Source organism: Pyrus communis, chromosome 1 (assembly GCF_963583255.1).
Source record: "Pyrus communis chromosome 1, drPyrComm1.1, whole genome shotgun sequence".
NCBI classification, from domain to species: Eukaryota; Viridiplantae; Streptophyta; class Magnoliopsida; order Rosales; family Rosaceae; genus Pyrus; species Pyrus communis.
The window spans coordinates 4,189,787-4,217,543 of record NC_084803.1 but is presented as its reverse complement, the minus strand read 5'-3'; the positions used below and the strand labels follow the sequence as shown (position 1 = coordinate 4,217,543).

Genomic DNA, 27,757 nt, shown 5'->3' with positions numbered 1-27,757 from the left:
GAGATTTTTGAAATGATAATAACAATTTCCTATCAAAAAGGTCCTAAATTTTAAAGTTCCGTTTTAGACTAATAAATGATGGAATTCAACAAAAAAAAACGCCCCTACGTCGAGGTGAACTCCGCGTCTTGTTCACTTCATTGTTCTCGTTGAAACGGCGAATCATGGGTCCAAATTGGACATTTGCCCAAATTGATAATCTTTAGGCCTTGTTGCCCGTTTTTCATCTTTTCAATTGTTCTTACATCCTTCCAAGCGAAGACCCAAATCGCACACCAAGCCCAAATCTACAATGTTCGTGCCTTGTTGTCGATTTTACGTCTATTCAATTGTTTCTTAATCTTTATAAGTGAAAAAGAATACAATTAAAGAAGTGAGAATAGATTGGTTGCGAACTCACCGTTCTCAAAATTCAAACCTAAAATCTCTCACTTACAAGTAAAGAAGAATACTACTAAACTGTAATATTAAATCACATTTATATCATAAACTTTAGTAGGCCGAGTTCATTGGCAGTCATACACACCAATACACCACAATAACTTTAGGCTTGCTAAGATTAATTCTAGCCACAAACACTCCCATAATAAAAATTCAACAATATTACACTAATGTACTGCACACATTGTCGATATGCTTCCTTTAAATCCATGGTCAAATCGAACGGCTTGAATCTGACTAAAAGCACAATGTCTTATGTATGTAATGCATAAATGTAAGGAAGACGTGCAACAACTTATTCCCCAGACAAGCAAAGCTGTCAAGGTTTGAGACCGGGAAAACCAACAGATTCGAAGTTTGGAAAAACCAGAAAACGGAGACCTGGACAATAGGGAACGGAGAGGCTGCTGCTTTCACGAGTATCACACAAGCATTTCCCGACCGGCAGACTCTTTCTTCAAGCTTCTTCTCAATTAAGACAAGGCAACAACGGCGACCACAAAAAGTTTAAGGTGCAACAAAGAATGTCCTGGAGAGACAAAGATCGGACAATATGAGTAACACAACTGATAAAACTTTTTAGGCTCAACATAGCACACCGCATGTTAGCAGGTGATATTAGTAGTCAACATTATCTTGTTACAGCTTCAGTGTGAGACTCTATTCTCCATTCTCCAACAACCATAATAGAGAGTATTTGGATGGTACTCACCATATACATTCTTGCGGTGAAATGTGCTCCTCTGGAAACATCAAATGGAATTTTTGGGGACCTATTACAAAGAAAAATACAACGTGCATGTCAATATTCACGTCAAGAAATTTAAAAAATGGAAGATTGGGAACAAAAACTTACCATTTCAACATCGTCATCGTCATCACCATCAACAATGCGGCTATAAACAAAATCAAAATTCCCATCAAATTGCTCCGGTAGCGGTATTCTTTCCAGTTCCGAGGAAATCTTCAACTCAGGGCAATTTCTTATAAAGAAAGTTTTTAATTGTGGGAATTTGACAATGCAATTTCCAGGGCAAAAGTCTTTCAAACTCGGAAGACTTGAAAGTTTCAAATGTAGCAACCGGCTAAAAGCAATCTCATTTCCTGCTGCATCTTCTCCGTCTGAAGTTTCCACAATTTTTATCATTCTTTTACAATTCACAAGAGTCATTTCTCTCAGTTGCATCAACGTTTTAGCAACCGAATAGTTTGTTAATGACTTCAATCTATGACAGCCAATCACTTCCAAAGTTGTTAAATTCTGGAAGGATATTGCAGATGTCACTAGATCCTGTATTCTGATACAACCCAACACTCTTAGAATGTCCAAGCTCGGAAAAACCGGACTCGCCGGCGCAGAATTCTCTTTCCAAAGATGCCTTAGCCCGCCCGATCCTTGAATCTTCCAAGGACTTTCATCTTCCAAGGTAATTTCTGCAGATCTACCTTGCTCATGTGAAGTCTTCACTTCAGAGTATGGAGCACGAAACACGACAGATTTGAGTTTGAGAAAGACCTCAGCTGGGAGTAGGTCGTCACAAATCTCCATAGTGCCATCCAAGACTAACGTATCTAACTTGGGGAATGAATCCTGAAATATATGTGGATCAACAATGAACATTAAACAACATAATGAGTAAGAGATCGGTTGTCCAATTACTTTTTTTGACGAGAGAGGAATTTCATATTTGCTTGAATAAATTCGGCGAAAGTATTGTTACCTTTTCAATTACAAAGAGAGATTGTTTAATCGGAGCAGATACACCACCCAGAACATGTTTCTGGAAACTTGAAAGTTCAACAGAAAAAATGTCCAATTGATCACATCCGCACACTATCAATTCTTCAAGTAACGGCCACTTGGAAGCATGTATTCCCGGATAGAAACTCTTAAGTTGGGGCAGCTCTTCTAATGTAAAAGATACTACTTTTGGGAACACAAACTCGGGCGTTGTTTCTACTCCCTCTACCTTGGCACTGATTTCCTCAATTCCAGGACAATACAATATATATTGCAAATTGCTGCACTTACGTATGACTGCCTTGACTAGATTTTGAGCAGATGCTTCATGTTTATCCTTGGTATAATCTCCTCTGCACAAATAGCCTGGAACATGTTGGTTGTGCCATATTGCCGTCAACTTATTTAAGCCACGGATGAAGAGTCTCTCCAACTTTGGGAACCCAACCTACATTCATCTTATGGAATTGTTAGATCTTTTTTCATTCAAGTGAACATATTAGACAAACATAATGATGAAAGAGAAATGATAGTATAATATTTCACCTTGTCGTCAAAAAGAAAGTATTGTACAACCGTATTCTTCAAGTCCTCTTTAGTTTCTCTGCGGACTGTAATGCTTTTACTCTTAGGTTCGCAGATGAATGTCTCCAGTACATTACAATCCACTATTGCCAAACTTTCCAAAGATGGAAACTCGATATAATTTCCAGAGCAGAATCTAGAGAGGATTTGAAGATCTATTAGCTTCAAATGTTGTAGCTTACAAAACATGCCATCTGCATTTTCTTCACCATATTCTTGTGTTGAAACTATCTCTTCCATCATGTGACATCTTTTTACCTCAAGATATTTGAGTTGCACTAGAGTTCTAGCCGTGGAAGATGAAAACAAGAATCTTGAGCCAAATTCATGCACAATCAACCTCGTTAAGTTTGGCAACCCAACCTGCAGTACACACTTCGGGTTTAGAAGAAGACAATTAATGTACATCAATTAATGTTACTAGTCAAATGCAATCCAAAATTTTAGAGATCAAATTCCTGTAATTCAGTTACCATAATATGGTTGAAGATGAATTTCATACCTAACCTAATAAAAGTTTTCTTTATGAGGAACGAATGATTTGTATATCGAACGTCTTTCAACATTGGGAACACCACTAGATCAAACAATGCTTTTGATGTTTATATAAGAAAACTCTTCGAATAGCATAAATGTTGGTTACTATCTTCCCCGGTTGACTCATTTTAATCATTTCGATATTCTAAACTTATAGAAGGATGACAGGAAAAAATAATGAAATGCAGAACTGCGCATTCTGTAAAATTCTGGATGATAATTATAGTGTAAAGATAGAAAGAATTTAACATGAAACCAGCGATGTACCTTCTCATTTATGATGTATGTAAATTTAGCAATGTTTTGAACATAGAGGTGTTTCAATTGCTGAAAATCTTCACTATCCGACTGGAATTGGAAGTCGTTCTCCAACCCATGCAAGTACAAAGCTTCAGATCTCTTCAATAGCATTTTTAGACCATCGTCCAATTCTTGCCTAGTGGTGAGCTTGAGCTTTAATGTATTGAGGGTTCCATCCATACTGTCCCATATTCCATATCTAGTGGTGTGTTGGAAGATTTCTGTGAGAGAAACAGTGTAATCGGTATCACCAATTGATATATCATATCTTTTCAACTTGTCAGAGAATAAGCCCCTTGGCATAATGCTAGCATCCGGAATATGTACAGCTAATGCCGCTTGATGAGGCAAGTCCTTCAGCTCCAAAAGGCTAGCATTACTTCTTTCTCCGCTGACTCCTTCTGCCACCCATCGGTGGAAGCTGTTTCGCATTCTCAAGTCTTCTAGACTTTTCAAGCTTGATAATACATTTGGTGAAATCATTTTAAGTTGATAGCAACCTGTCAAATCCAACAACCGAAGATGAGTTAATTTCCCAATTTCTTTAGGCAACTCCTTAAGATCAGAATCGAGAAAGCTAAGAATTTCTAATCTCGTCAGCTGTCCAACTAGAGCTATGTCTCCCAACACGCAGCTATCCAAGCACAATGTCCGAAGATTTTCTAGGAGCTGAAGAGATGAAGGTAGTGATCCAATATCCAGTTTAGTTAAATCCAAAACTTTTAGTTTTATCATCCCTTTAAAAAAGGTGTCTGGGATTTCCACTGGGTCACCACCTTTACGGGACAAAAGAAACATCTCTAATTCTTGGCATTCGAACACTTCAGGAAGTCTGGGAATATTGCAGTGAGCCAAAAAGATAATTGTGCACTTTTCGAAAAAATCCCTATTATTAGGCCATTCTTTCAGGTCACCTCCAGGTTTTCTAAATAAAGCGCGTTGATCTTTGGATGCAATCACGATAGCAGCATTGTGTACAACATCATGCATTCTGATATATTCATCACCCACATTGTCTAATAATAGACAAGAGTCTTTAAGCTGTTCGATCCATGAATGCAATGCATTGCTTGCTTGTTCCAATGAATAATTCTTAAACAAACCCAAACCCATTGCATATTTAAACAAGTCTGAAAAAGGGGCAGAGTTGTATGAGGATAGGCCGATGATGATTCCACAAAGCAAGAACAATGGCTTAAGTTTACTGTCCAATTGATTGAAACTCCACTCCAGAGCCGAATATGCTTCTTCTGTTGACTCTTCACCGTCAAACGCTTTTAGGCATCTCAAGGCATCATTCCATGCAGACAAAGTACTTCTATTTTTTAAAGCGCTTGCAACTGTGACAACTAAAACAGGCAAACCTCCACATTTTTCAGATACTTGGATTGCTATATTCCGTATAGCATGATCTTTAACAACGTCGCCTGCCTTCTTCTCAAATAAACTCCAAGTTTCCTCTGCGTTTAAAACTTCAAGCCGAAACTCTTTTTGGGGTCGCATCTCCGACGATAGAAACTTTCGATTTCTGGAGGTCAACAATATTTTGCAATTAGACAGACATGGAATTCCCAGAGTCTCCAAATCTATTTTTTCCCAAATATTATCTAAAATTACAAGAACCTTCCCGTCTTTTATCCTGGTGCATAAATGAGGTGCTCTTCCAGCCATAATCTCGTTTTCACCAACTTTCATGCCTAATTTCTCGGCAATTTCTTTTTGAATTCTTTGCAGGTCTGGATTTTTCACATCACGAACCATAACTGCATCAGTGAATAACTTTTTTGCTATAGCTTGCCTAAGGACTTCTTCCACAAGTGTGGTTTTTCCCACACCGCCAATTCCGTACACCACAATCAGATCAGTACTGGGAGATCTCAATTCATCCATTATCTTCTCTAGAGTTGAAATCCTTGAATCAAAGGCTTCGTAATATTTGGTAGACACGGTACATACCTCTTGTGGGTGAACATCATATGAAACATTGGTGAAGCCTCCTTTTTGATAGAGTTCATCAGCAACCTGTTCCAATTTTTTTGACTTTCTGCTTAGCTGGTAACGAAGAATAAGATTAGGACAAAACCCATGGAGACAGTTAATCTTTGCTTGGATTTCATCTTTCCACAATTCGCCTGCCTCTCCGGTGATCTCATCCACTTGTTTCAGCCAGTTCTGTACCGCGCTTTCGATTCGTTTACCTTGTCTTTGAGCTTCATCAACCTTATGCTCCACCCCCTCTCTAGCAGAAGTTAATTTATCCACTTGAGTTCGTAGATTCTGAAGGCTGCTTCTGCAATGAGTAAGGTAGCCCACTCGGCGTATAGCTGGTTCAATTGCATACTCGGCAACTTTTCCAACAATTCCAGTAACAATCTCCATGCCTGTCGAATATATACGAATCAAGAAATTGGTAAACATGATACAATATTGTTTGATGTTAGCTAGCCAGTACTAGCTTCATAGATATAACCAAATCTACTAGCTTCCTAGACATATTGAAAGTTTTTACGAGCATGATGCAGTCTTGATTGGCCAAAAAACTCTCCAATTGAGAGATGTAAAATACCATCTTGACCGAAAAATATAAATACAAACCTAAAGTTAGGTTCTGTACATCATCATGAACACACACATAAAGTGTTCGTGTGAGAGAATGCTTATAAGAAGGAAGTTTTAGATGCGGTAAAATTACAATACTATCCTTATTTTTTTAAATGAATAATTAAAAATCTCTTAATTAGTAGGGACATTTCAACCTTAGTATATATAATTTTTGAAAAATTTATCATTTCTAGGATTTCATTAAAACTAGATTTAACTCTTTTGTAAACACGAAAATTTTGTAGCAAATGAAATAAGAACACATGTACAAAATAATTGTATTGTATTAATTTGAATGTAGGGTTACAATATCTTTACAACTTGGTCCTCTGATTCGATCTTCGAAATATAAGGTGTATAGTGTTGTTGATCAATGGGTCACGATGACTTGATCTTGGATGATCAGATGCTGTAAGGTTTTGGCTCTTGGCAATGGAGGAACCGGCACATGTAGGGGTTTGGTGGTTCTTCACAGGTTTGACAAAGAACACGTAGAGTTTTCTGAGTTTTCTTAAGTGTTTGAGAGTGTTTGAGTGTATGTGGGGGGGGGGGGGGGGGGGTATAAGTGCTTGAGAGCTTCAAAGTTTCAACGTCTAGACGTGAATGATTTTATGGACCTCTCTTTTTCTTGGAGCCTCATATTTATAGACCCTCCAAACTTTGCCTACAATGGATTTGACCTTGCTTGTAGGATTGATTAACTGAAAAAAAGAACCAGGACTCAATTTGTGAGCCGGTTTGTGATTTGGCTCCATCAATTAATATTTGACTTAATTAAATTAAAGTCAAATAATTCCTTTCCGTCAAGTGTTGACACGTGTACTTCTTGATGACTTGTCTGATTTTGATGAGTCGCATCCACATGTACGATTTGTAAAACACATGGCGCATGTCACGTAAGCCCTGGCATGTCAAAACTTTAATGTGTTGGTGAATATTTATTTTACTGAAATTTCGGTGTTTACATCTTTATCTTTAAAATAAGAAAAATGGACCAATTGGTGGCTTCGCCACTATAGTCCACTCTTCTGGGAGTTGGGAAGATTCATACATGCATTTCAACTCTCCTCTAGCCATCATCATATGATTCACCAACATGAAAAATCAAACTCAAAACGTGCGTTATGGAATATGGGCCTAAAAATCATCCTCAACCACTAGGTCACCCCTCGGTGGTTCTAGCTTTAACTCTTTATCATTGTTGCTTCTAGCGCATTACTCAACAGACGAGAGAAACCTAGGGGGTGGTGTACTCAGGGTGCTAGTTGGAATAATCTTTTCTGACTTTGAAATTAAAATTCTAAAATCTGAATCCGACTATTTTTTAAAGTTAGAATGCATTTAGAGAATCCGAAATTTTCTAACTACCGATGTTAAAATTTTGGCCTTTTTTTTTGAAATATGCTAATTTTTAAAAGTTATTTACTAAAATAATGTATTTTGTTATCAACTTTTGTATTTTATTATTAGTTTTGGAAACATTTTGCTCATTGTTTTTTATATTAACCATATATTTATGTATTAAACAGGAAAATCAAGTATATTCCACAAAAATAAATAAATTTATAAATAAGCATATACAAAATATCAAGATATAACAATAAATTGCATATACGAAAAAATTTCAAGAATATTAAAAAACTTGTAAAATATATGAACTTTCAAGTTATGTTATGAAAATTTCGAGATTACTCTAACCCTAAACATTACGAAAATTCAAAGTTCGAAAATTGTGATCCTCTCCAATTCTGAAATTTGGAATAGAAATTGCAAACTTTGTTTCTTTGATCCGTTTGAAAATAACCTTTTTGGTGTACTAGTTCACCACTGTTTGAACATCTGGGAATATTTCTGCCGTTTGGAACATCTGGGAATTAATTTTTCTGTTGGTAATATCTTGTTTGTGGTACAAGCAACAAATCAAAGAGATCAAAGGTAGAAAGAATCCTAGTTAATATTTAACTTGTTTGGAGTGGGATGAGGTTAATTAAACAAACAAAAACAAGATAATTAATGAAACAGATAAAACGGGACAAGAAAATGGAGCAAATTAAAAATAAATCTGAAAGACGTACCGCATTCTCTACTCTGTTAGCGAAAGAGCTGGATAGTTTTGCTCTTCAAATTGCTTTGCTTCGAACAGAATATCTGATCCACTTATTATCTCACCAAGACGAAGACATATACAACTGTAAATGGCCCAGCGAATGGTACAAAGCGGGAATCACACTGAATTATTGGTGCTAACTTTTTTTTTTTTTTTTTTTGGACAAACAATTATTGGTGCTAACTGTATAATGCAGTTAATTTTTCCAGAAAATTGCAATAAAAAAGATGGAAACTCCAAAATTAACAACTTTAGGTGAATAGGGTTCTCTCACGAATTCAGGTAATCAATCAATCGTGTTCGTTCATTATATATCGTACGGTTAGAAATTATTTTAAATTAAATATAAATAGTACCTAAAAAAAACTGATCGGCATAACGTACCCTAAATAGAGACGATTGGATTGATTGATCCCCTTATTCTCACAAGGAGGATCCTTGTCCAACTTTAGGGTTGTTAATTCGAGTGTGCTTTTAAAATTCAAGTAAATTATGAGAAAACAGTTGAAGTACTTTCAGTTATTTTAAAAGTATTCTTAATCTATCACATAGTACTACAGTTCAATAATTTTTTTTATTTGTAAGTGAGAGATCTTAGGTTCGATCCTCGACAAAAATGAATTTAAACCACATTATTGCTAACCTATTATTAGAGTTACCTCACCCTACCTTTAGTATAGATTACGTTTGTTCAGAAAAAGAAAAAAAACACACTCCTAAACTAGCTCTATGATTAACTCATTTTGAATTATTTATAAAACGTTATATATTACTTTAAAGTTTCTTAATTATTGAATGATGTTATAAGATGACATTCTTAACACTTCTGAGGGCGCTTTGTTGTGCCTCTTAGCTCTATACATTTTAGGAATACAATTATAGGAGATGAATTAAACAAACAACACAATATCGAAAGAAAAATGTTATTGGCACTCCAAAAATCTCATTCTACACTCCACAAGTGTATTTTTCTTTCTTAATATGGAAAGTTTGGAATGTAGAATGAAATTTTTGAAATGATAATAACAATTTCCTATCAAAAAGATCCTAAATTTTAAAGTTCCGTTTTAGACTAATAAATGATGGAATTCAACAAACAAAAATGCCCCTACGTCGAGGTGAACTCCGCGTCTTGTTCACTTCATTGTTCTCGTTGAAACGGCGAATCATGGGTCCAAATTGGACATTTGCCCAAATTGATAATCTTAGGCCTTGTTGCCCATTTTTCATCTTTTCAATTGTTCTTACATCCTTCCAAGCGAAGACCCAAATCGCACACCAAGCCCAAATCTACAATGTTTGTGCCTTGTTGTCAATTTTACGTCTATTCAATTGTTTCTTAATCTTTATAAGTGAAAAAGAATACAATTAAAGAAGTGAGAATAGATTGGTTGCGAACTCACCGTTCTCAAAATTCAAACCTAAAATCTCTCACTTACAAGTGAAGAAAAATACTACTAAACTGTAATATTAAGTCACATTTATATCATAAACTTTAGTAGGCCGAGTTCATTGGCAGTCATACACACCAATACACCATAATAACTTTAGGCTTGCTAAGATTAATTCTAGCCACAAACACTCCCATAATAAAAATTCAACAATATTACACTAATGTATTGCACACATTGTCGATATGCTTCCTTTAAATGCATGGTCAAATCTAACGGCTTGAATCTGACTAAAAGCACAATGTATTATGTATGTAATGCATAAATGTAAGGAAGACGTGAAACAACTTATTCCCCAGACAAGCAAAGCTATCAAGGTTTGAAACCGGGAAAACTAATAGATTCGAAGTTTGGAAAAACCAGAAAACGGGGACCTGGACAATAGTGAACGGAGAGGCTGCTGCTTTCACGAATATCACACAAGCATTTACCGACCGGCAGACTCTTTCTGCAAGCTTCTTCTCAATTAAGACAAGGCAACAACGGCAACCACAAAAAGTTTAAGGTGCAACAAAGAATGTCCTGGAGAGACAAAGATTGGAAAATATGAGTAACACAACTGATAAAACTTTTTAAGCTCAACATAGCGCACCACATATTAGTAGGTGATATTAGTAGTCAACATTATCTTGTTACAGCTCCAGCGTGAAACTCTATTCTCCATTCTCCAACAACCATAATAGAGAGTATTTGGATGGTACTCACCATATACATTCTTGCGGTGAAATGTGCTCCTCTGGAAACATCAAATGGAATTTTTGGGGACCTATTACAAAGAAAAATACAACGTGCATGTCAATATTCATGTCAAGAAATTTAAAAAATGGAAGATTGGGAACAAAAACTTACCATTTCAACATCGTCGTCGTCATCACCATCAACAATGTCGCTATAAACATAATTAAAATTCCCATCAAATTGCTCCTGTAGCGGTATTCTTTCCAGTTCCGAGGAAATCTTCAACTCAGGGCAATTTCTTACAAAGAAAGTTTTTAATTGTGGGAATTTGACAATGCAATTTCCAGAGCAAAAGTCTTTCAAACTCGGAAGAATTGAAAGTTTCAAATGTAGCAACCGGCTAAAAGCAATCTCATTTCCTGCTACATCTTCTCCGTCTGACGTTTCCACTATTTTTATCATTCTTTTACAATTCACAAGAGTCATTTCTCTCAGTTGCATTAACGTTTTAGCAACCGAATAGTTTGTTAATGACTTCAATCTATGACAACCAACCACTTCCAAAGTTGTTAAATTCTGGAAGGATATTGCAGATGTCACTAGATCCTGTATTCTGATACAACCCAACACTCTTAGAATTTCCAAGCTCGGAAAAACTGGGCATGCCGGCCGAGAATTCTCTTTCCAAAGATGCCTTAGCCCGCCCGATCCTTGATACTTCCAAGCACTTACACCTTCCAAGGTAATTTCTGCAGATCTACCTTGCTCATGTGAAGTCTCCACTGCAGAGTATGGAGCATAAAACTCGACAGATTTGAGTTTGCGAAAGACCCCAGCTGGGAGTAGGTCGCCACAAATCTCCATAGTGCCATCCAAAACCAACTTATCTAACTTGGGGAATGAATCCTGAAATATATTATGGATGGATCAACAATGAACATTAAACGACATAATGAGTAAGAGATTGGTAGTCCGATTACTTTTTTTTGACAAGAGAGGAATTTCATATTTGCTTGAATAAATTCGGCGAAAGTATTGTTACCTTTTCAATTACAAAGAGAGATTGTTTAATCGGAGCAGATACACCACCCAGAACATGTTTCTGGAAACTTGAAAGTTCAACAGACAAAATGTCCAATTTATCACATCTGCGCACTTTCAATTCTTCAAGTAACGGCCACTTGGAAGCATGTATTCCCGGATAGAAACTCTTAAGTTGGGGCAGCTCTTCTAATTTAAAATATACTACTTTTGGGAACACAAACTCGGGCGTTGTTTCTACTCCCTCTACCTTGGCACTGATTTCCTCAATTCCAGGACAATACAAAATATATTGCAAATTGCTGCACTCACGTATGACTGCCTTGACTAGATTTTGAGCAGATGCTTCATGTTTATCCTCAGTATAGTCTCCTCTGCACAAAGAGCCTGGAACATGTTGGTTGTGCCATATTGCCGTCAACTTATTTAAGCCACGGATGAACAGGCCTTCCAACCTTGGAAACCCAACCTGCATTCATCTTATGGAATTGTTAGATTTTTTTCATTCAAGTGAACATATTAGATGAACATAATGATGAAAGAGAAATGATAGTATAATATTTCACCTTGTCGTCAAAAAGAAAGTATTGTACAACCGTCTTCTTCAAGTCCTCTTTAGTTTCTCTGCGGACTGTAATGCTTTTACTCTTAGGTTTGCAGATGAATGTCTCCAGTACATTACAATTCACTATTTCCAAACTTTCCAAAGATGGAAACTCGATATAATTTCCAGAGCAGAATCTAGAGAGGATTTGAAGATATTGTAGCTTCAAATGTTGTAGCTTACAAAACATGCCATCTGCATTTTCTTCACCATATTCTTGTGTTGAAACTATCTCTTCCATCATGTGACATCCACTTACCTCAAGATATTTGAGTTGCACTAGACTTCTAGCCGTGGAAGATGAAAACAAGAATCTTGAGCCATATTCATGCACAATCAACCTCGTTAAGCTTGGCAACCCAACCTGCAGTACACACTTCGGGTTTAATAAATTTTGGTTCTTTTTTCATTAGACAAACATAATGATGAAAGAGAGATGATAGTATAATATTTCACCTTGTCGTCAAAAGGAAAGTATTGTACAACCGTCTTCTTCAAGTCCTCTTTAGTTTCTCTGCGGACTGTAATGCTTTTACTCTTAGGTTCGCAGATGAATGTCTCCAGTACATTACAATCCACTATTTCCAAACTTTCCAAAGACGGAAACTCGATATAATTTCCAGAGCAGAATCTAGAGAGGATTTGAAGATCTATTAGCTTCAAATGTTGTAGCTTACAAAACATGCCATCTGCTTTTTCTTCACCATATTCTTGTGTTGAAACTATCTCTTCCATCATGTGACATCTTTTTACCTCAAGATATTTGAGTTGCACTAGAGTTCTAGCCGTGGAAGATGAAAACAAGAATCTTGAGCCACATTCATGCACAATCAACCTCGTTAAGTTTGGCAACCCAACCTGCAGTACACACTTCGGGTTTAGAAGAAGACAATTAATGTACATCAATTAATGTTACTAGTCAAATGCAATCCAAAATTTTAGAGATCAAATTCCCATAATTCAGTTACCATAATATGGTTGAAGATGAATTTCATACCTAACCTAATAAAAGTTCTCTTTATGAGGAACGAATGATTTGTATATCGAACGTCTTTCAACATTGGGAACACCACTAGATCAAACAATGCTTTTTTTCTTTGATGTTTATATAAGAAAACTCTTCGAATAGCATAAATGTTGGTTACTATCTTCCCTGGTTGACTCATTTTAATCATTTCGATATTCTAAACTTATAGAAGGATGACAGGAAAAAAATAATGAAATGCAGAACTACGCATTCTGTAAAATTCTGGATGATAATTATAGTGTAAAGATAGAAAGAATTTAACATGAAACCAGCGATGTACCTTCTCATTTATGATGTATGTAAATTTAGCAATGTTTCGAACTTAGAGGTGTTTCAATTGCTGAAAATCTTCACTATCCGACTGGAATTGGAAGTCGTTCTCCAACCCATGCAAGTACAAAGCTTCAGATCTCTTCAATAGCATTTTTAGACCATCGTCCAATTCTTGCCTAGTGGTGAGCTTGAGCTTTAATGTGTTGAGGGTTCCATCCATACTGTCCCATATTCCATATCTAGTGGTGTGCTGGAATCTCCTTTTGAGAGAAACAGTGTACTTGGTATCACCAATTGATATATCATATCTTTTCAACTTGTCAGAGAATAAGCCCCTTGGCATAATGCTAGCATCCGGAATATGTACAGCTAATGCCGCTAGATGAGGCAAGTCCTTCAGCTCCAAAAGGCTAGCATTACTTCTTTCTCCGCTGACTCCTTCAGCCACCCATTGGTGGAAGCTGTTTCGCATTCTCAAGTCTTCTAGACTTTTCAAGCTTGATAATACATTTGGTGAAATCACTTTAAGTTGATAGCAACCTGTCAAATCCAACAACCGAAGATGAGTTAATTTCCCAATTTCTTTAGGCAACTCCTTAAGATCAGATTTGAGAAAGCTAAGAATTTCTAATCTTGTCAGCTGTCCAACTAGAGCTATGTCTCCCAACACGCAGCTATCCAAGCACAATGTCCGAAGATTTTCTAGGAGCTGAAGAGATGAAGGTAGTGATCCAATATCCAGTTTAGTTAAATCCAAAACTTTTAGTTTTATCATCCCTTTAAAAAAGGTGTCTGGGATTTCCACTGGGTCACCACCTTTACGGGCCAAAATAAACGTCTCTAGATTTTGGCATTCGAACACTTCAGGAAGTCTGGGGATATTGCAGGGAGCCAAAGAGATAGTTTTGCACTTTTCTGAAAAATCCCTATCATTAGGCCATTCTTTCAGCTCACCTCCAGATGTTCTAAACAAAGTGCATTGATCTTTGGATGCAATCGCGATCGCAACATTGTGTACAAGATCATGCATTCTGATAAATTCATCACCCACATTGTCTAATAATAGACAAGAGTCTTTAAGCTGTTCGATCCACAAATGCAATGCATTGCTTGCTTGTTCCAATGAATGACAGTTCTTAAACAAACCCAAACCCATTGCATATTTAAACAAGTCCGACAAACGGGCGTCTGACAATTGGGCAGAGTTGTGTGAGGTTACGCCAATGACGATTCCACAAAGCAAGAACAATGGCTTAAGTTTACTGTCCAATTGATTGAAACTCCACTCCAGAGCCGAATATGCTTCTGCTGTTGACTCTTCACCGTCAAACGCTTTTAGGCATCTCAAGGCATCATTCCATGCATACAAAGTACTTCTATTTTTTAAAGCGCTTGCAACTGTGGCAACTAAAACAGGCAAACCTCCACATTTTGCAGATACTTGGGTTGCTATATTCAGTATAGCATGATCTTTGACAACGTCGCCTGCCTTCTTCTCAAATAAACTCCAAGTTTCCTCTGCGTTTAAAACTTTAAGCTGAAACGCTTTTTGGGGTTGCATCTCTGACGATAGACACTTTTGAATTCTGGAGGTCAACAATATTTTGCAATTAGACAGAAATGGAATTCCCATATTCTCCAAATCTATTTTTTCCCAAATATTATCTAAAATTACAAGAACCTTCCCGTCTTTTATCCTGCTGCATAAATGACGTGCTCTTCCAGCCATAGTCTCGTTTTCACCAACTTCCATGCCTAATTTCTCGGCAATTTCTTTTTGAATTCTTTGCAGGTCTGGATTTTTCACATCACGAACCATAACTGCATCAGTGAATAACTTTTTATCTATAGCTTGCCTAAGGACTTCTTCCACAAGTGTGGTTTTTCCCACACCGCCAATTCCGTACACCACAATCAGATCAGTACTGGGAGATCTCAATTCATCCATTATCTTCTCAAGAGTTGAAATCCTTGAATCAAAGGCTTCGTAATATTTGGTAGACACGGTACATACCTCTTGTGGGTGAACATCATATGAAACATTGGTGAAGCCTCCTTTTTGATAGAGTTCATCAGCAACCTGTTCCAATTTTTTTGACTTTCTGCTTAGCTGGTAACGAAGAATAAGATTAGGACAAAACTCATGGAGACAGTTCATCTTTGCTTGGATTTCATCTTTCCACATTTCGCCTGCCTCTTCGGTGATCTCATCCACTTGTTTCAGCCAGTTTCGTACCTCGCTTTCGATTCGTTTACCTTGTCTTTGAGCTTCATCAACCTTATGCTCCACCCCCTCTCTAGCAGAAGTTAATTTATCCACTTGAGTTCGTAGATTCTGAAGGCTGCTTCTGCAATGAGTAAGGTAGCCCACTCGGCGTATAGCTGGTTCAATTGCATACTCGGCAACTTTCTCAACAATTCCAGTAACAATCTCCATGCCTGTCGAATGTATACGAATCAAGAAATTGGTAAACATGATACAATATTGTTTGGTGTTAGCTAGCCAGTACTAGCTTCATAGATATAACCAAATCTACTAGCTTCCTAGACATATTGAAAGTTTTTACGAGCATGATGCAGTCTTGATTGGCCAAAAAACTCTCCAATTGAGAGATGTAAAATACCATCTTGACCGACAAATATAAATACAAACCTAAAGTTAGGTTCTGTACATCATTATGAACACACACATAAAGTGTTCGTGTAGGAGAGAATACGTGTGAGAGAATGCTTATAAGAAGGAAGTTTTAGATGCGGTAAAATTACAATACTATCCTTATTTTTTTAAATGAATAATTAAAAATCTCTTAATTAGTAGGGACATTTCAACCTTAGTATATATAATTTTTGAAAAATTTATCATTTCTAGGATTTCATTAAAACTAGATTTAACTCTTTTGTAAACACGAAAATTTTGTAGCAAATGAAATAAGAACACATGTACAAAATAATTGTATTGTATTAATTTGAATGTAGGGTTACAATATCTTTACAACTTGGTCCTCTGATTCGATCTTCGAAATATAAGGTGTGTAGTGTTGTTGATCAATGGGTCACGATGACTTGATCTTGGATGATCAGATGCTGTAAGGTTTTGGCTCTTGGCAATGGAGGAACCGGCACATGTAGGGGTTTGGTGGTTCTTCACAGGTTTGACAAAGAACACGTAGGGTTTTCTGAGTTTTCTTAAGTGTTTGAGAGTGTTTGAATGTATTTGGGGGGGGGGGGGGGGGGGGTATGAGTGCTTGAGAGCTTCAAAGTTTCAAAGTTTCAAAGTTTCAGCGTCTAGGCGTGAATGATTTTATGGACCTCTCTTTTTCTTGGAGCCTCATATTTATAGACCCTCCAAACTTTGCCTACAATGGATTTGACCTTGATTGTAGGATTCATTAATTGAAAAAAAGAACCAGGACTCAATTTGTGAGCCGGTTTGTGATTTGGCTCCATCAATTAATATTTGACTTCATTAAATTAAAGTCAAATAATTCCTTTCCGTCAAGTGTTGACACATGTACTTCTTGATGACTTGTCTGATTTTGATGAGTCGCATCCACATGTACGATTTGTAAAACACATGACGCATGTCACGTAAGCCCTGGCATGTCAAAACTTTAATGTGTTGGTGAACATTTATTTTACTGAAATTTCAGTGTTTACATCTTTATCTTTAAAATAAGAAAAATGGACCAATTGGTGGCTTAGCCACTATAGTCCACTCTTCTGGGAGTTGGGAAGATTCATACATGCATTTCAACTCTCCTCTAGCCATCATCATATGATTCACCAACATCAAGAATCAAACTCAAAACGTGCGTTATGGAATATGGGCCTAAAAATCATCCTCAACCACTAGGTCACCCCTCGGTGGTTCTAGCTTTAACTCTTTATCATTGTTGCTTCTAGCGCATTACTCAATAGACGAGAGAAACCTAGGGGGTGGTGTACTCAGGGTGCTAGTTGGAATAATCTTTTCTGACTTTGAAATTAAAATTCTAAAATCTGAATCCGACTATTTTTTAAAGTTAGAATGCATTTAGAGAATCTGAAATTTTCTAACTACCGATGTTAAAATTTTGGCCTTTTTTTAATTTTTTAATTTTTTTGAAATATGCTAATTTTTAAAAGTTATTTACTAAAATAATGTATTTTGTTATCAACTTTTGTATTTTATTATTAGTTTTGGAAACATTTTGCTCATTGTTTTTTATATTAACCATATATTTATGTATTAAACAGGAAAATCAAGTATATTCCACAAAAATAAATAAATTTATAAATAAGCATATACAAAATATCAAGATATAACAATAAATTGCATATACGAAAAAATTTCAAGAATATTAAAAAACTTGTAAAATATATGAACTTTCAAGTTATGTTATGAAAATTTCGAGATTACTCTAACCCTATACATTACGAAAATTCAAAGTTCGAAAATTGTGATCCTCTCCAATTCTGAAATTTGGAATAGAAATTGAAAACTTTGTTTCTTTGATCCGTTTGAAAATAACCTTTTTGGTGTACTAGTTCACCACTGTTTGAACATCTGGGAATATTTCTGCCGTTTGGAACATCTGGGAATTAATTTTTCTGTTGGTAATATCTTGTTTGTGGTACAAGCAACAAATCAAAGAGATCAAAGGTAGAAAGAATCCTAGTTAATATTTAACTTGTTTGGAGTGGGATGAGGTTAATTAAACAAACAAAAACAAGATAATTAATGAAACAGATAAAACGGGACAAGAAAATGGAGCAAATTAAAAATAAATCTGAAAGACGTACCGCATTCTCTACTCTGTTAGCGAAAGAGCTGGATAGTTTTGCTCTTCAAATTGCTTTGCTTCGAACAGAATATCTGATCTACTTATTATCTCACCAAGACGAAGACATATACAACTGTAAATGGCCGAGCGAATGGTACAAAGCGGGAATCACACTTAATTATTCGTGCTAACTTTTTTTTTTTTTGGACAAACAATTATTGGTGCTAACTGTATAATGCAGTTAATTTTTCCAGAAAATTGCAATAAAAAAGATGGAAACTCCAAAATTAACAACTTTAGGTGAATAGGGTTCTCTCACGAATTCAGGTAATCAATCAATTGTGTTCGTTCATTATATATCGTACGGTTAGAAATTATTTTAAATTTTATTATTTAAAATTAAATATAAATAGTACCTAAAAAAAACTGATCGGCATAACGTACCCTAAATAGAGACGATTGGATTGATTGATCCCCCTATTCTCACAAGGAGGATCCTTGTCCAACTTTAGGGTTGTTAATTCGAGTGTGCGTTTAAAATTCAAGTAAATTATGAGAAAACAGTTGAAGTGCTTTCAGTTATTTTAAAAGTATTCTTAATCTGTCACATAGTACTACAGTTCAATAATTTTTTTTATTTGTAAGTGAGAGATCTTAGGTTCGATCCTCGACAAAAATGAATTTAAACCACATTATTGCTACCCTATTATTAGAGTTACCTCACCCTACCTTTAGTATAGATTACGTTTGTTCAGAAAAAGAAAAAAAACACACTCCTAAACTAGCTCTATGATTAACTCATTTTGAATTATTTATAAAACGTTATATATTACTTTAAAGTTTCTTAATTATTGAATGATGTTATAAGATAACATTCTTAACACTTCTGAGGGCGCTTTGTTGTGCCTCTTAGCTCTATACATTTTAGGAATACAATTATAGGAGATGAATTAAACAAACAACACAATATCGAAAGAAAAGTGTTATTGGCACTCCAAAAATCTCATTCTACACTCCACAAGTGTATTTTTCTTTCTTAATATGGAAAGTTTGGAATGTAGAATGAGATTTTTGAAATGATAATAACAATTTCCTATCAAAAAGGTCCTAAATTTTAAAGTTCCGTTTTAGACTAATAAATGATGGAATTCAACAAACAAAAAAGCCCCTACGTCGAGGTGAACTCCGCGTCTTGTTCACTTCATTGTTCTCGTTGAAACGGCGAATCATGGGTCCAAATTGGACATTTGCCCAAATTGATAATCTTAGGCCTTGTTGCCCGTTTTTCATCTTTTCAATTGTTCTTACATCCTTCCAAGCGAAGACCCAAATCGCACACCAAGCCCAAATCTACAATGTTCGTGCCTTGTTGTCGATTTTACGTCTATTTAATTGTTTCTTAATCGTTATAAGTGAAAAAGAATACAACTAAAGAAGTGAGAATATATTGGTTGCGAACTCACCGTTCTCAAAATTCAAACCTAAAATCTCTCACTTACAAGTGAAGAAGAATACTACTAAACTGTAATATTAAGTCACATTCATATCATAAACTTTAGTAGGCCGAGTTCATTGGCAGTCATACACACCAATACACCATAATAACTTTAGGCTTGCTAAGATTAATTCTAGCCACAAACACTCCCATAATAAAAATTCAACAATATTACACTAATGTATTGCACACATTGTCGATATGCTTCCTTTAAATCCATGGTCAAATCGAACGGCTTGAATCTGACTAAAAGCACAATGTCTTATGTATGTAATGCATAAATGTAAGGAAGACGTGCAACAACTTATTCCCCAGACAAGCAAAGCTGTCAAGGTTTGAGACCGGGAAAACCAACAGATTCGAAGTTTGGAAAAACCAGAAAACGGAGACCTGGACAATAGGGAACGGAGAGGCTGCTGCTTTCACGAATATCACACAAGCATTTACCGACCGGCAGACTCTTTCTGCAAGCTTCTTCTCAATTAAGACAAGGCAACAACGGCAACCACAAAAAGTTTAAGGTGCAACAAAGAATGTCCTGGAGAGACAAAGATTGGAAAATATGAGTAACACAACTGATAAAACTTTTTAAGCTCAACATAGCGCACCACATATTAGTAGGTGATATTAGTAGTGAACATTATATTGTTACAGCTTCAGTGTGAGACTCTATTCTCCATTCTCCAATAACCATAATAGAGAGTATTTGGATGGTACTCACCATATACATTCTTGCGGTGAAATGTTCTCCTCTGGAAACATCAAATGGAATTTTCGGGGACCTAATACAAAGAAAAATACAACGTGCATGTCAATATTCATGTCAAGAAGTTTAAAAAATGGAAGATTGGGAACAAAAACTTACCATTTCAACATCGTCATCGTCATCACCATCAACAATGCGGCTATAAACATAATCAAAATTCCCATCAAATTTCTCCGGTAGCGGTATTCTTTCCAGTTCCGAGGAAATCTTCAACTCAGGGCAATTTCTTATAAAGAAAGTTTTTAATTGTGGGAATTTGACAATGCAATTTCCAGAGCAAAAGTCTTTCAAACTCGGAAGACTTGAAAGTTTCAAATGTAGCAACCGGCTAAAAGCAATCTCATTTCCTGCTGCATCTTCTCCGTCTGAAGTTTCCACTAGTTTTATCATTCTTTTACAATTCACAAGAGTCATTTCTCTCAGTTGCATTAACGTTTTAGCAACCGAATAGTTTGTTAATGACTTCAATCTATGACAACCAACCACTTCCAAAGTTGTTAAATTCCGGAAGGATATTGCAGATGTCACTAGATCCTGTATTCTGATACAACCCAACACTCTTAGAATTTCCAAGCTCGGAAAAACCGGGCATGCCTGCCGAGAATTCTCTTTCCAAAGATGCCTTAGCCCGCCCGATCCTTGAACCTTCCAAGGACTTTCATCTTCCAAGGTAATTTCTGCAGATCTACCTTGCTCATGTGAAGTCTTCACTCTAGAGTATGAAGCACGGAACTGGACAGATTTAAGTTTGCGAAAGACCTCAGCTGGGAGTAGGTCGCCACAAATCTCCATAGTGCCATCCAAAACCAACTTATCTAACTTGGGGAATGAATCCTGAAATATATTATGGATGGATCAACAATGAACATTAAGCGACATAATGAGTAAGAGATCGGTTGTCCAATTACTTTTTTTCACAAGAGAGGAATTTCATATTTGCTTGAATAAATTCGGCGAAAGTATTGTTACCTTTTCAATTAAAAAGAGAGATTGTTTAATCGGAGCAGATACACCACCCAGAACATGTTTCTGGAAACTTGAAAGTTCAACAGACAAAATGTCCAATTTATCACATCTGCGCACTTTCAATTCTTCAAGTAACGGCCACTTGGAAGCATGTATTCCCGGATAGAAACTCTTAAGTTGGGGCAGCTCTTCTAATTTAAAATATACTACTTTTGGGAACACAAACTCGGGCGTTGTTTCCACTCCGTCTACCTTGCCAATGATTTCCTCAATTCCAGGACAATACAAAATATATTGCAAATTGCTGCACTCACGTATGACTGCCTTGACTAGATTTTGAGCAGATGCTTCATGTTTATCCTTGGTATAATCTCCTCTGCACAAAGAGCCTGGAACATGTTGGTTGTGCCATATTGCCGTCAACTTATTTAAGCCACGGATGAACAGGCTTTCCAACCTTGGAAACCCAACCTGCATTCATCTTATGGAATTGTTAGATTTTTTTCATTCAAGTGAACATATTAGACGAACATAATGATGAAAGAGAGATGATAGTATAATATTTCACCTTGTCGTCAAAAAGAAAGTATTGTACAACCGTCTTCTTCAAGTCCTCTTTAGTTTCTCTGCGGACTGTAATGCTTTTACTCTTAGGTTCGCAGATGAATGTCTCCAGTACATTACAATCCACTATTGCCAAACTTTCCAAAGACGGAAACTCGATATAATTTCCAGAGCAGAATCTAGAGAGGATTTGAAGATCTATTAGCTTCAAATGTTGTAGCTTACAAAACATGCCATCTGCATTTTCTTCACCATATTCTTGTGTTGAAACTATCTCTTCCATCATGTGACATCTTTTTACCTCAAGATATTTGAGTTGCACTAGAGTTCTAGCCGTGGAAGATGAAAACAAGAATCTTGAGCCACATTCATGCACAATCAACCTCGTTAAGTTTGGCAACCCAACCTGCAGTACACACTTTGGGTTTAGAAGAAGACAATTAATGCACATCAATTAATGTTACTAGTCAAATGCAATCCAAAATTTTAGAGATCAAATTCCTATAATTCAGTTACCATAATATGGTTGAAGATGAATTTCATACCTAACCTAATAAAAGTTTTCTTTATGAGGAAGGAATGATTTGTATATCGAACGTCTTTCAACATTGGGAACACCACTAGATCAAACAATGCTTTTTTTCTTTGATGTTTATATAAGAAAAATCTTCGAATAGCATAAATGTTGGTTACTATCTTCCCTGGTTGACTCATTTTAATCATTTCGATATTCTAAACTTATAGAAGGATGACAGGAAAAAATAATGAAATGCAGAACTGCGCATTCTGTAAAATTCTGGATGATAATTATAGTGTAAAGATAGAAAGAATTTAACATGAAACCAGCGATGTACCTTCTCATTTATGAGGTATGTAAATTTAGCAATGTTTTGAACATAGAGGTGTTTCAATTGCTGAAAATCTTCACTATCCGACTGGAATTGGAAGTCGTTCTCCAACCCATGCAAGTACAAAGCTTCAGATCTCTTCAATAGCATTTTTAGACCATCGTCCAATTCTTGCCTAGTGGTGAGCTTGAGCTTTAATGTGTTGAGGGTTCCATCCATACTGTCCCATATTCCATATCTAGTGGTGCGTTGGAAGCTGAATGTGAGAGAAACAGTGTAATCGGTATCACCAATTGATATATCATATCTTTTCAACTTGTCAGAGAATAAGCCCCTTGGCATAATGCTAGCATCCGGAATATGTACAGCTAATGCCGCTAGATGAGGCAAGTCCTTCAGCTCCAAAAGGCTAGCATTACTTCTTTCTCCGCTGACTCCTTCAGCCACCCATTGGTGGAAGCTGTTTCGCATTCTCAAGTCTTCTAGACTTTTCAAGCTTGATAATACATTTGGTGAAATCACTTTAAGTTGATAGCAACCTGTCAAATCCAACAACCGAAGATGAGTTAATTTCCCAATTTCTTTAGGCAACTCCTCAAGATCAGAACAGAGAAAGCTAAGAATTTCTAAGCTCGTCCGCTGTCCAACTAGAGCTATGTCTCCCAACACGCAGCCATCCAAGCACAATGTCCGAAGATTTTCTAGGAGCTGAAGAGATGAAGGTAGTGATCCAATATCCAGTTTAGTTAAATCCAAAACTTTTAGTTTTATCATCCCTTTAAAAAAGGTGTCTGGGATTTCCACAGGGTCACCACCCTTACAGCCCAAAATAAACATCTCTAATTCTTGGCATTCGAACACTTCAGGAAGTCTGGGGACATTGCAGTGAGCCAAAGAGATAGTTGTGCACTTTTCGAAAAAATCCCTATTATTAGGCCATTCTTTCAGGTCACCTCCAGATTTTCTAAATAAAGCGCGTTGATCTTTGGATGCAATCGCGATAGCAGCATTGTGTACAACATCATGCATTCTGATATATTCATCACCCACATTGTCTAATAATAGACAAGAGTCTTTAAGCTGTTCGATCCATGAATGCAATGCATTGCTTGCTTGTTCCAATGAATAATTCTTAAACAAACCCAAACCCATTGCATATTTAAACAAGTCTGAAAAATGGGCAGAGTTGTATGAGGATAGGCCGATGATGCTTCCACAAAGCAAGAACAATGGCTTAAGTTTACTGTCCAATTGATTGAAACTCCACTCCAGAGCCGAGTATGCTTCTTCTGTTAACTCTTCACCGTCAAACGCTTTTAGGCATCTCAAGGCATCATTCCATGCATACAAATTACTTCTCTTTTTTAAAGCGCTTGCAACTGTGACAACTAAAACAGGCAAACCTCCACATTTTTCAGATACTTGGATTGCTATATTCCGTATAGCATGATCCTTAACAACGTCGCCTGCCTTCTTCTCAAATAAACTCCAAGTTTCCTTTTCGTTTAAAACTTCAAGCTGAAGCTCTTTTTGGGGTCGCATCTCTGACGATAAAAATTTTAGATTTCTGGAGGTCAACAATATTTTGCAATTAGACAGACATGGAAGTCCCAGAGTCTCCAAATCTACTTTTTCCCAAATATCATCTAAAATTACAAGAACCTTCCCGTCTTTTATCCTGCTGCATAAATGAGGTGCTCTTCCAGCCATAGTCTCGTTTTCACCAACTTTCATGCCTAATTTCTCGGCAATTTCTTTTTGAATTCTTTGCAGGTCTGGATTTTTCACATCACGAACCATAACTGCATCAGTGAATAACTTTTTTGCTATAGCTTGCCTAAGGACTTCTTCCACAAGTGTGGTTTTTCCCACGCCGCCAATTCCGTACACCACGATCAGATCAGTACTGGGAGATCTCAATTCATCCATTATCTTCTCTAGAGTTGAAATCCTTGAATCAAAGGCTTCGTAATATTTGGTAGACACGGTACATACCTCTTGTGGGCGAACATCATATGAAAAATTGGTGAAGCCTCTATTTTCATAGAGTTTAACAGCATCCTGTTCCAATTTTTTTGACTTTCTGCTTAGCTGGTAACGAAGAATAAGATTAGGACAAAACCCATGGAGACAGTTCATCTTTGCTTGGATTTCATCTTTCCACAATTCGCCTGCCTCTTCGGTGATCTCATCCACTTGTTTCAGCCAGTTCTGTACCTCGCTTTCGATTCGTTTACCTTGTCTTTGAGCTTCATCAACCTTATGCTCCACCCCCTCTCTAGCAGAAGTTAATTTATCCACTTGAGTTCGTAGATTCTGAAGGCTGCTTCTGCAATGAGTAAGGTAGCCCACTCGGCGTATAGCTGGTTCAATTGCATACTCGGCAACTTTTCCAACAATTCCAGTAACAATCACCATGCCTGTCGAATATATACGAATCGAGAAATTGGTAAACATGAAACAATATTGTTTGGTGTTAGCTAGCCAGTACTAGCTTCATAGATATAACCAAATCTACTAGCTTCCTAGACATATTGAAAGCTTTTACGAGCATGATGCAGTCTTGATTGGCCAAAAAAACTCTCCAATCGAGAGATGTAAAATACCATCTTGACCGAAAAATATAAATACAAACCTAAAGTTAGGTTCTGTACATCATTATGAACACACACATAAAGTGTTCGTGTAGGAGAGAATACGTGTGAGAGAATGCTTATAAGAAGGAAGTTTTAGATGTGGTAAAATTACAATACTATCCTTATTTTTTTAAATGAATAATTAAAAATCTCTTAATTAGTAGGGACATTTCAACCTTAGTATATATAATTTTTGAAAAATTTATCATTTCTAGGATTTCATTAAAACTAGATTTAACTCTTTTGTAAACACGAAAATTTTGTAGCAAATGAAATAAGAACATATGTACAAAATAATTGTATTGTATTAATTTGAATGTAGGGTTACAATATCTTTACAACTTGGTCCTCTGGTTCGATCTTTGAAATGTAAGGTGTGTAGTGTTGTTGATCAATGGGTCACGATAACTTGATCTTGGATGATCAGATGCTGTAAGGTTTTGGCTCTTGGCAATGGAGGAACCGGCACATGTAGGGGTGTTTGGTGGTTCTTCACAGGTTTGACAAAGAACACATAGGGTTTTCTAAGTTTTCTTAAGTGTTTGAGAGTGTTTGAGTGTATTTGGGGGGGGGGGGGGGGGTATGAGTGCTTAAGAGCTTCAAAGTTTCAAAGTTTCAGCGTTTAGGCGTGAATGATTTTATGGACCTCTCTTTTTCTTGGAGCCTCATATTTATAGACCCTCCAAACTTTGCCTACGAATGGATTTGACCTTGATTGTAGGATTGATTAATTGAAAAAAAAGAACCAGGACTCAATTTGTGAGCCGGTTTGTGATTTGGCTCCATCAATTAATATTTGACTTAATTAAATTAAAATCAAATAATTCCTTTCCGTCAAGTGTTGACACCTGTACTTCTTCATGACTCGTCTGATTTTGATGAGTCGCATCCACATGTACGATTTGTAAAACACATGGCGCATGTCACGTAAGCCCTGACATGTCAAAACTTTAATGTGTCGGTGAACATTTATTTCACTGAAATTTCGGTGTTTACATCTTTATCTTTAAAATAAGAAAAATAGACCAATTGGTGGCTTCGCTACTATAGTCCACTCTTCTGGGAGTTGGGAAGATTCACACATGCATTTTAACTCTCATCTAGCCATCATCAAAACGTGCGTTATGGAATATGGGCCTAAAAATCATCATCAACCACTAGGTCACCCCTGGTGGTTCTAGCTTTAACTCTTTATCATTGTTGCTTCTAGCGCGATACTCAATAGACGAGAGAAACCTAGAGGGTGGTGTACTTAGGGTGCTAGTTGGAATAATCTTTTTTGACTTTGAAATTAAAATTCTAAAATCTGAATCCGAATATTTTTTAAAGTTAGAATGCATTTAGAGAATCTGAAATTTTCTAACTACCGATGTTAAAATTTTCGCTTTTTTTTTTTTTTTTTTTTTTTGAAATATGCTAATTTTTAAAAGTTATTTACTAAAATTATGTATTTTGTTATCAACTTTTGTATTTTATTATTAGTTTTGGAAACATTTTGCTCATTGTTTTTTATATTAACCATATATTTATGTATTAAACAGGAAAATCAAGTATATTCCACAAAAATAAATAAATTTATAAATAAGCATATACAAAATATCAAGATATAACAATAAAGTGCATATACGAAAAAATTTCAAGAATATTAAAAAACTTGTAAAATATATGAACTTTCAAGTTATGTTATGAAAATTTCGAGATTACTCTAACCCTAAACATTCCGAAAATTCAAAGTTCGAAAATTGTGATCCTCTCCAATTCTGAAATTTGGAATAGAAATTGAAAACTTTGTTTCTTTGATCCGTTTGAAAATAACCTTTTTGGTGTACTAGTTCACCACTGTTTGAACATCTGGGAATATTTCTGCCGTTTGGAACATCTGGGAATTAATTTTTCTGTTGGTAATATCTTGTTTGTGGTACAAGCAACAAATCAAAGAGATCAAAGGTAGAAAGAATCCTAGTTAATATTTAACTTGTTTGGAGTGGGATGAGGTTAATTAAATAAACAAAAACAAGATAATTAATGAAACAGATAAAACGGGACAAGAAAATGGAGCAAATTAAAAATAAATCTGAAAGACGTACCGCATTCTCTACTCTGTTTGCGAATGAGCTGGATAGTTTTGCTCTTCAAATTGCTTTGCTTCGAACAGAATATCCGATCCACTTATTATCTCACCAAGACGAAGACCAAGACCAAGACATATACAACTGTAAATGGCCGAGTCAATGGTACAAAGTGGGAACCACACTTAATTATTGATGCTAACAATTTTTTTTTTTTGGACAAACAATTATTGGTGCTAACCGTATAATGCAGTTAATTTTTCC

At 36.2% G+C, this 27,757-nt stretch overlaps 2 protein-coding genes across 7 annotated transcripts; both read right to left on the bottom strand.

Annotated features, from left to right (window-relative positions):
* Positions 1-465: 465 nt before the first annotated feature.
* On the bottom strand, positions 466-27,644 carry LOC137744225 (probable disease resistance protein At4g27220). Of its 6 annotated transcripts, none has more exons than XM_068484090.1 (10): positions 27,512-27,644; positions 22,795-25,208; positions 21,945-22,346; positions 12,543-12,956; positions 12,049-12,450; positions 2,729-3,142; positions 2,163-2,630; positions 1,298-2,032; positions 1,154-1,214; positions 466-970 (listed from the first exon to the last, which is right to left on the bottom strand). In XM_068484090.1, the coding sequence occupies exons 2-9, from the start codon at positions 25,204-25,206 to the stop codon at positions 1,194-1,196; spliced, it is 5,268 nt and encodes a 1,755-aa protein (XP_068340191.1). In that variant the 5' UTR covers positions 25,207-25,208; positions 27,512-27,644; the 3' UTR covers positions 466-970; positions 1,154-1,193. The 6 variants fall into 6 exon arrangements, with proteins under 6 accessions (XP_068340191.1, XP_068340199.1, XP_068340196.1 ...); XM_068484098.1 differs by having other exon boundaries at positions 2,729-3,130; XM_068484095.1 differs by having other exon boundaries at positions 12,543-12,944.
* Positions 13,734-15,823, bottom strand: LOC137744258 (probable disease resistance protein At4g27220). Its single transcript, XM_068484119.1, is given in 2 exon segments — positions 13,734-13,808; positions 13,811-15,823. Coding segments are annotated over 2 exon segments (2,088 nt in total).
* Positions 27,645-27,757: the final 113 nt, after the last annotated feature.

What these genes read in the sequence shown, in the direction of transcription:
- LOC137744225 (XM_068484090.1), bottom strand. Translation starts at nt 25,206, where the DNA reads ATGGTGATTGTTACTGGAATTGTTGGAAAAGTTGCCGAGTATGCAATT. An exon ending in ACTTTCTTTTTGACGACAAG is followed by an intron (nt 12,957 to 21,944) that starts GTGAAATATTAT and finishes CTAAACCCGAAG; the next exon opens with TGTGTACTGCAGGTTGGGTT. An exon ending in ACTTTCTTTTTGACGACAAG is followed by an intron (nt 3,143 to 12,048) that starts GTGAAATATTAT and finishes CTAAACCCGAAG; the next exon opens with TGTGTACTGCAGGTTGGGTT.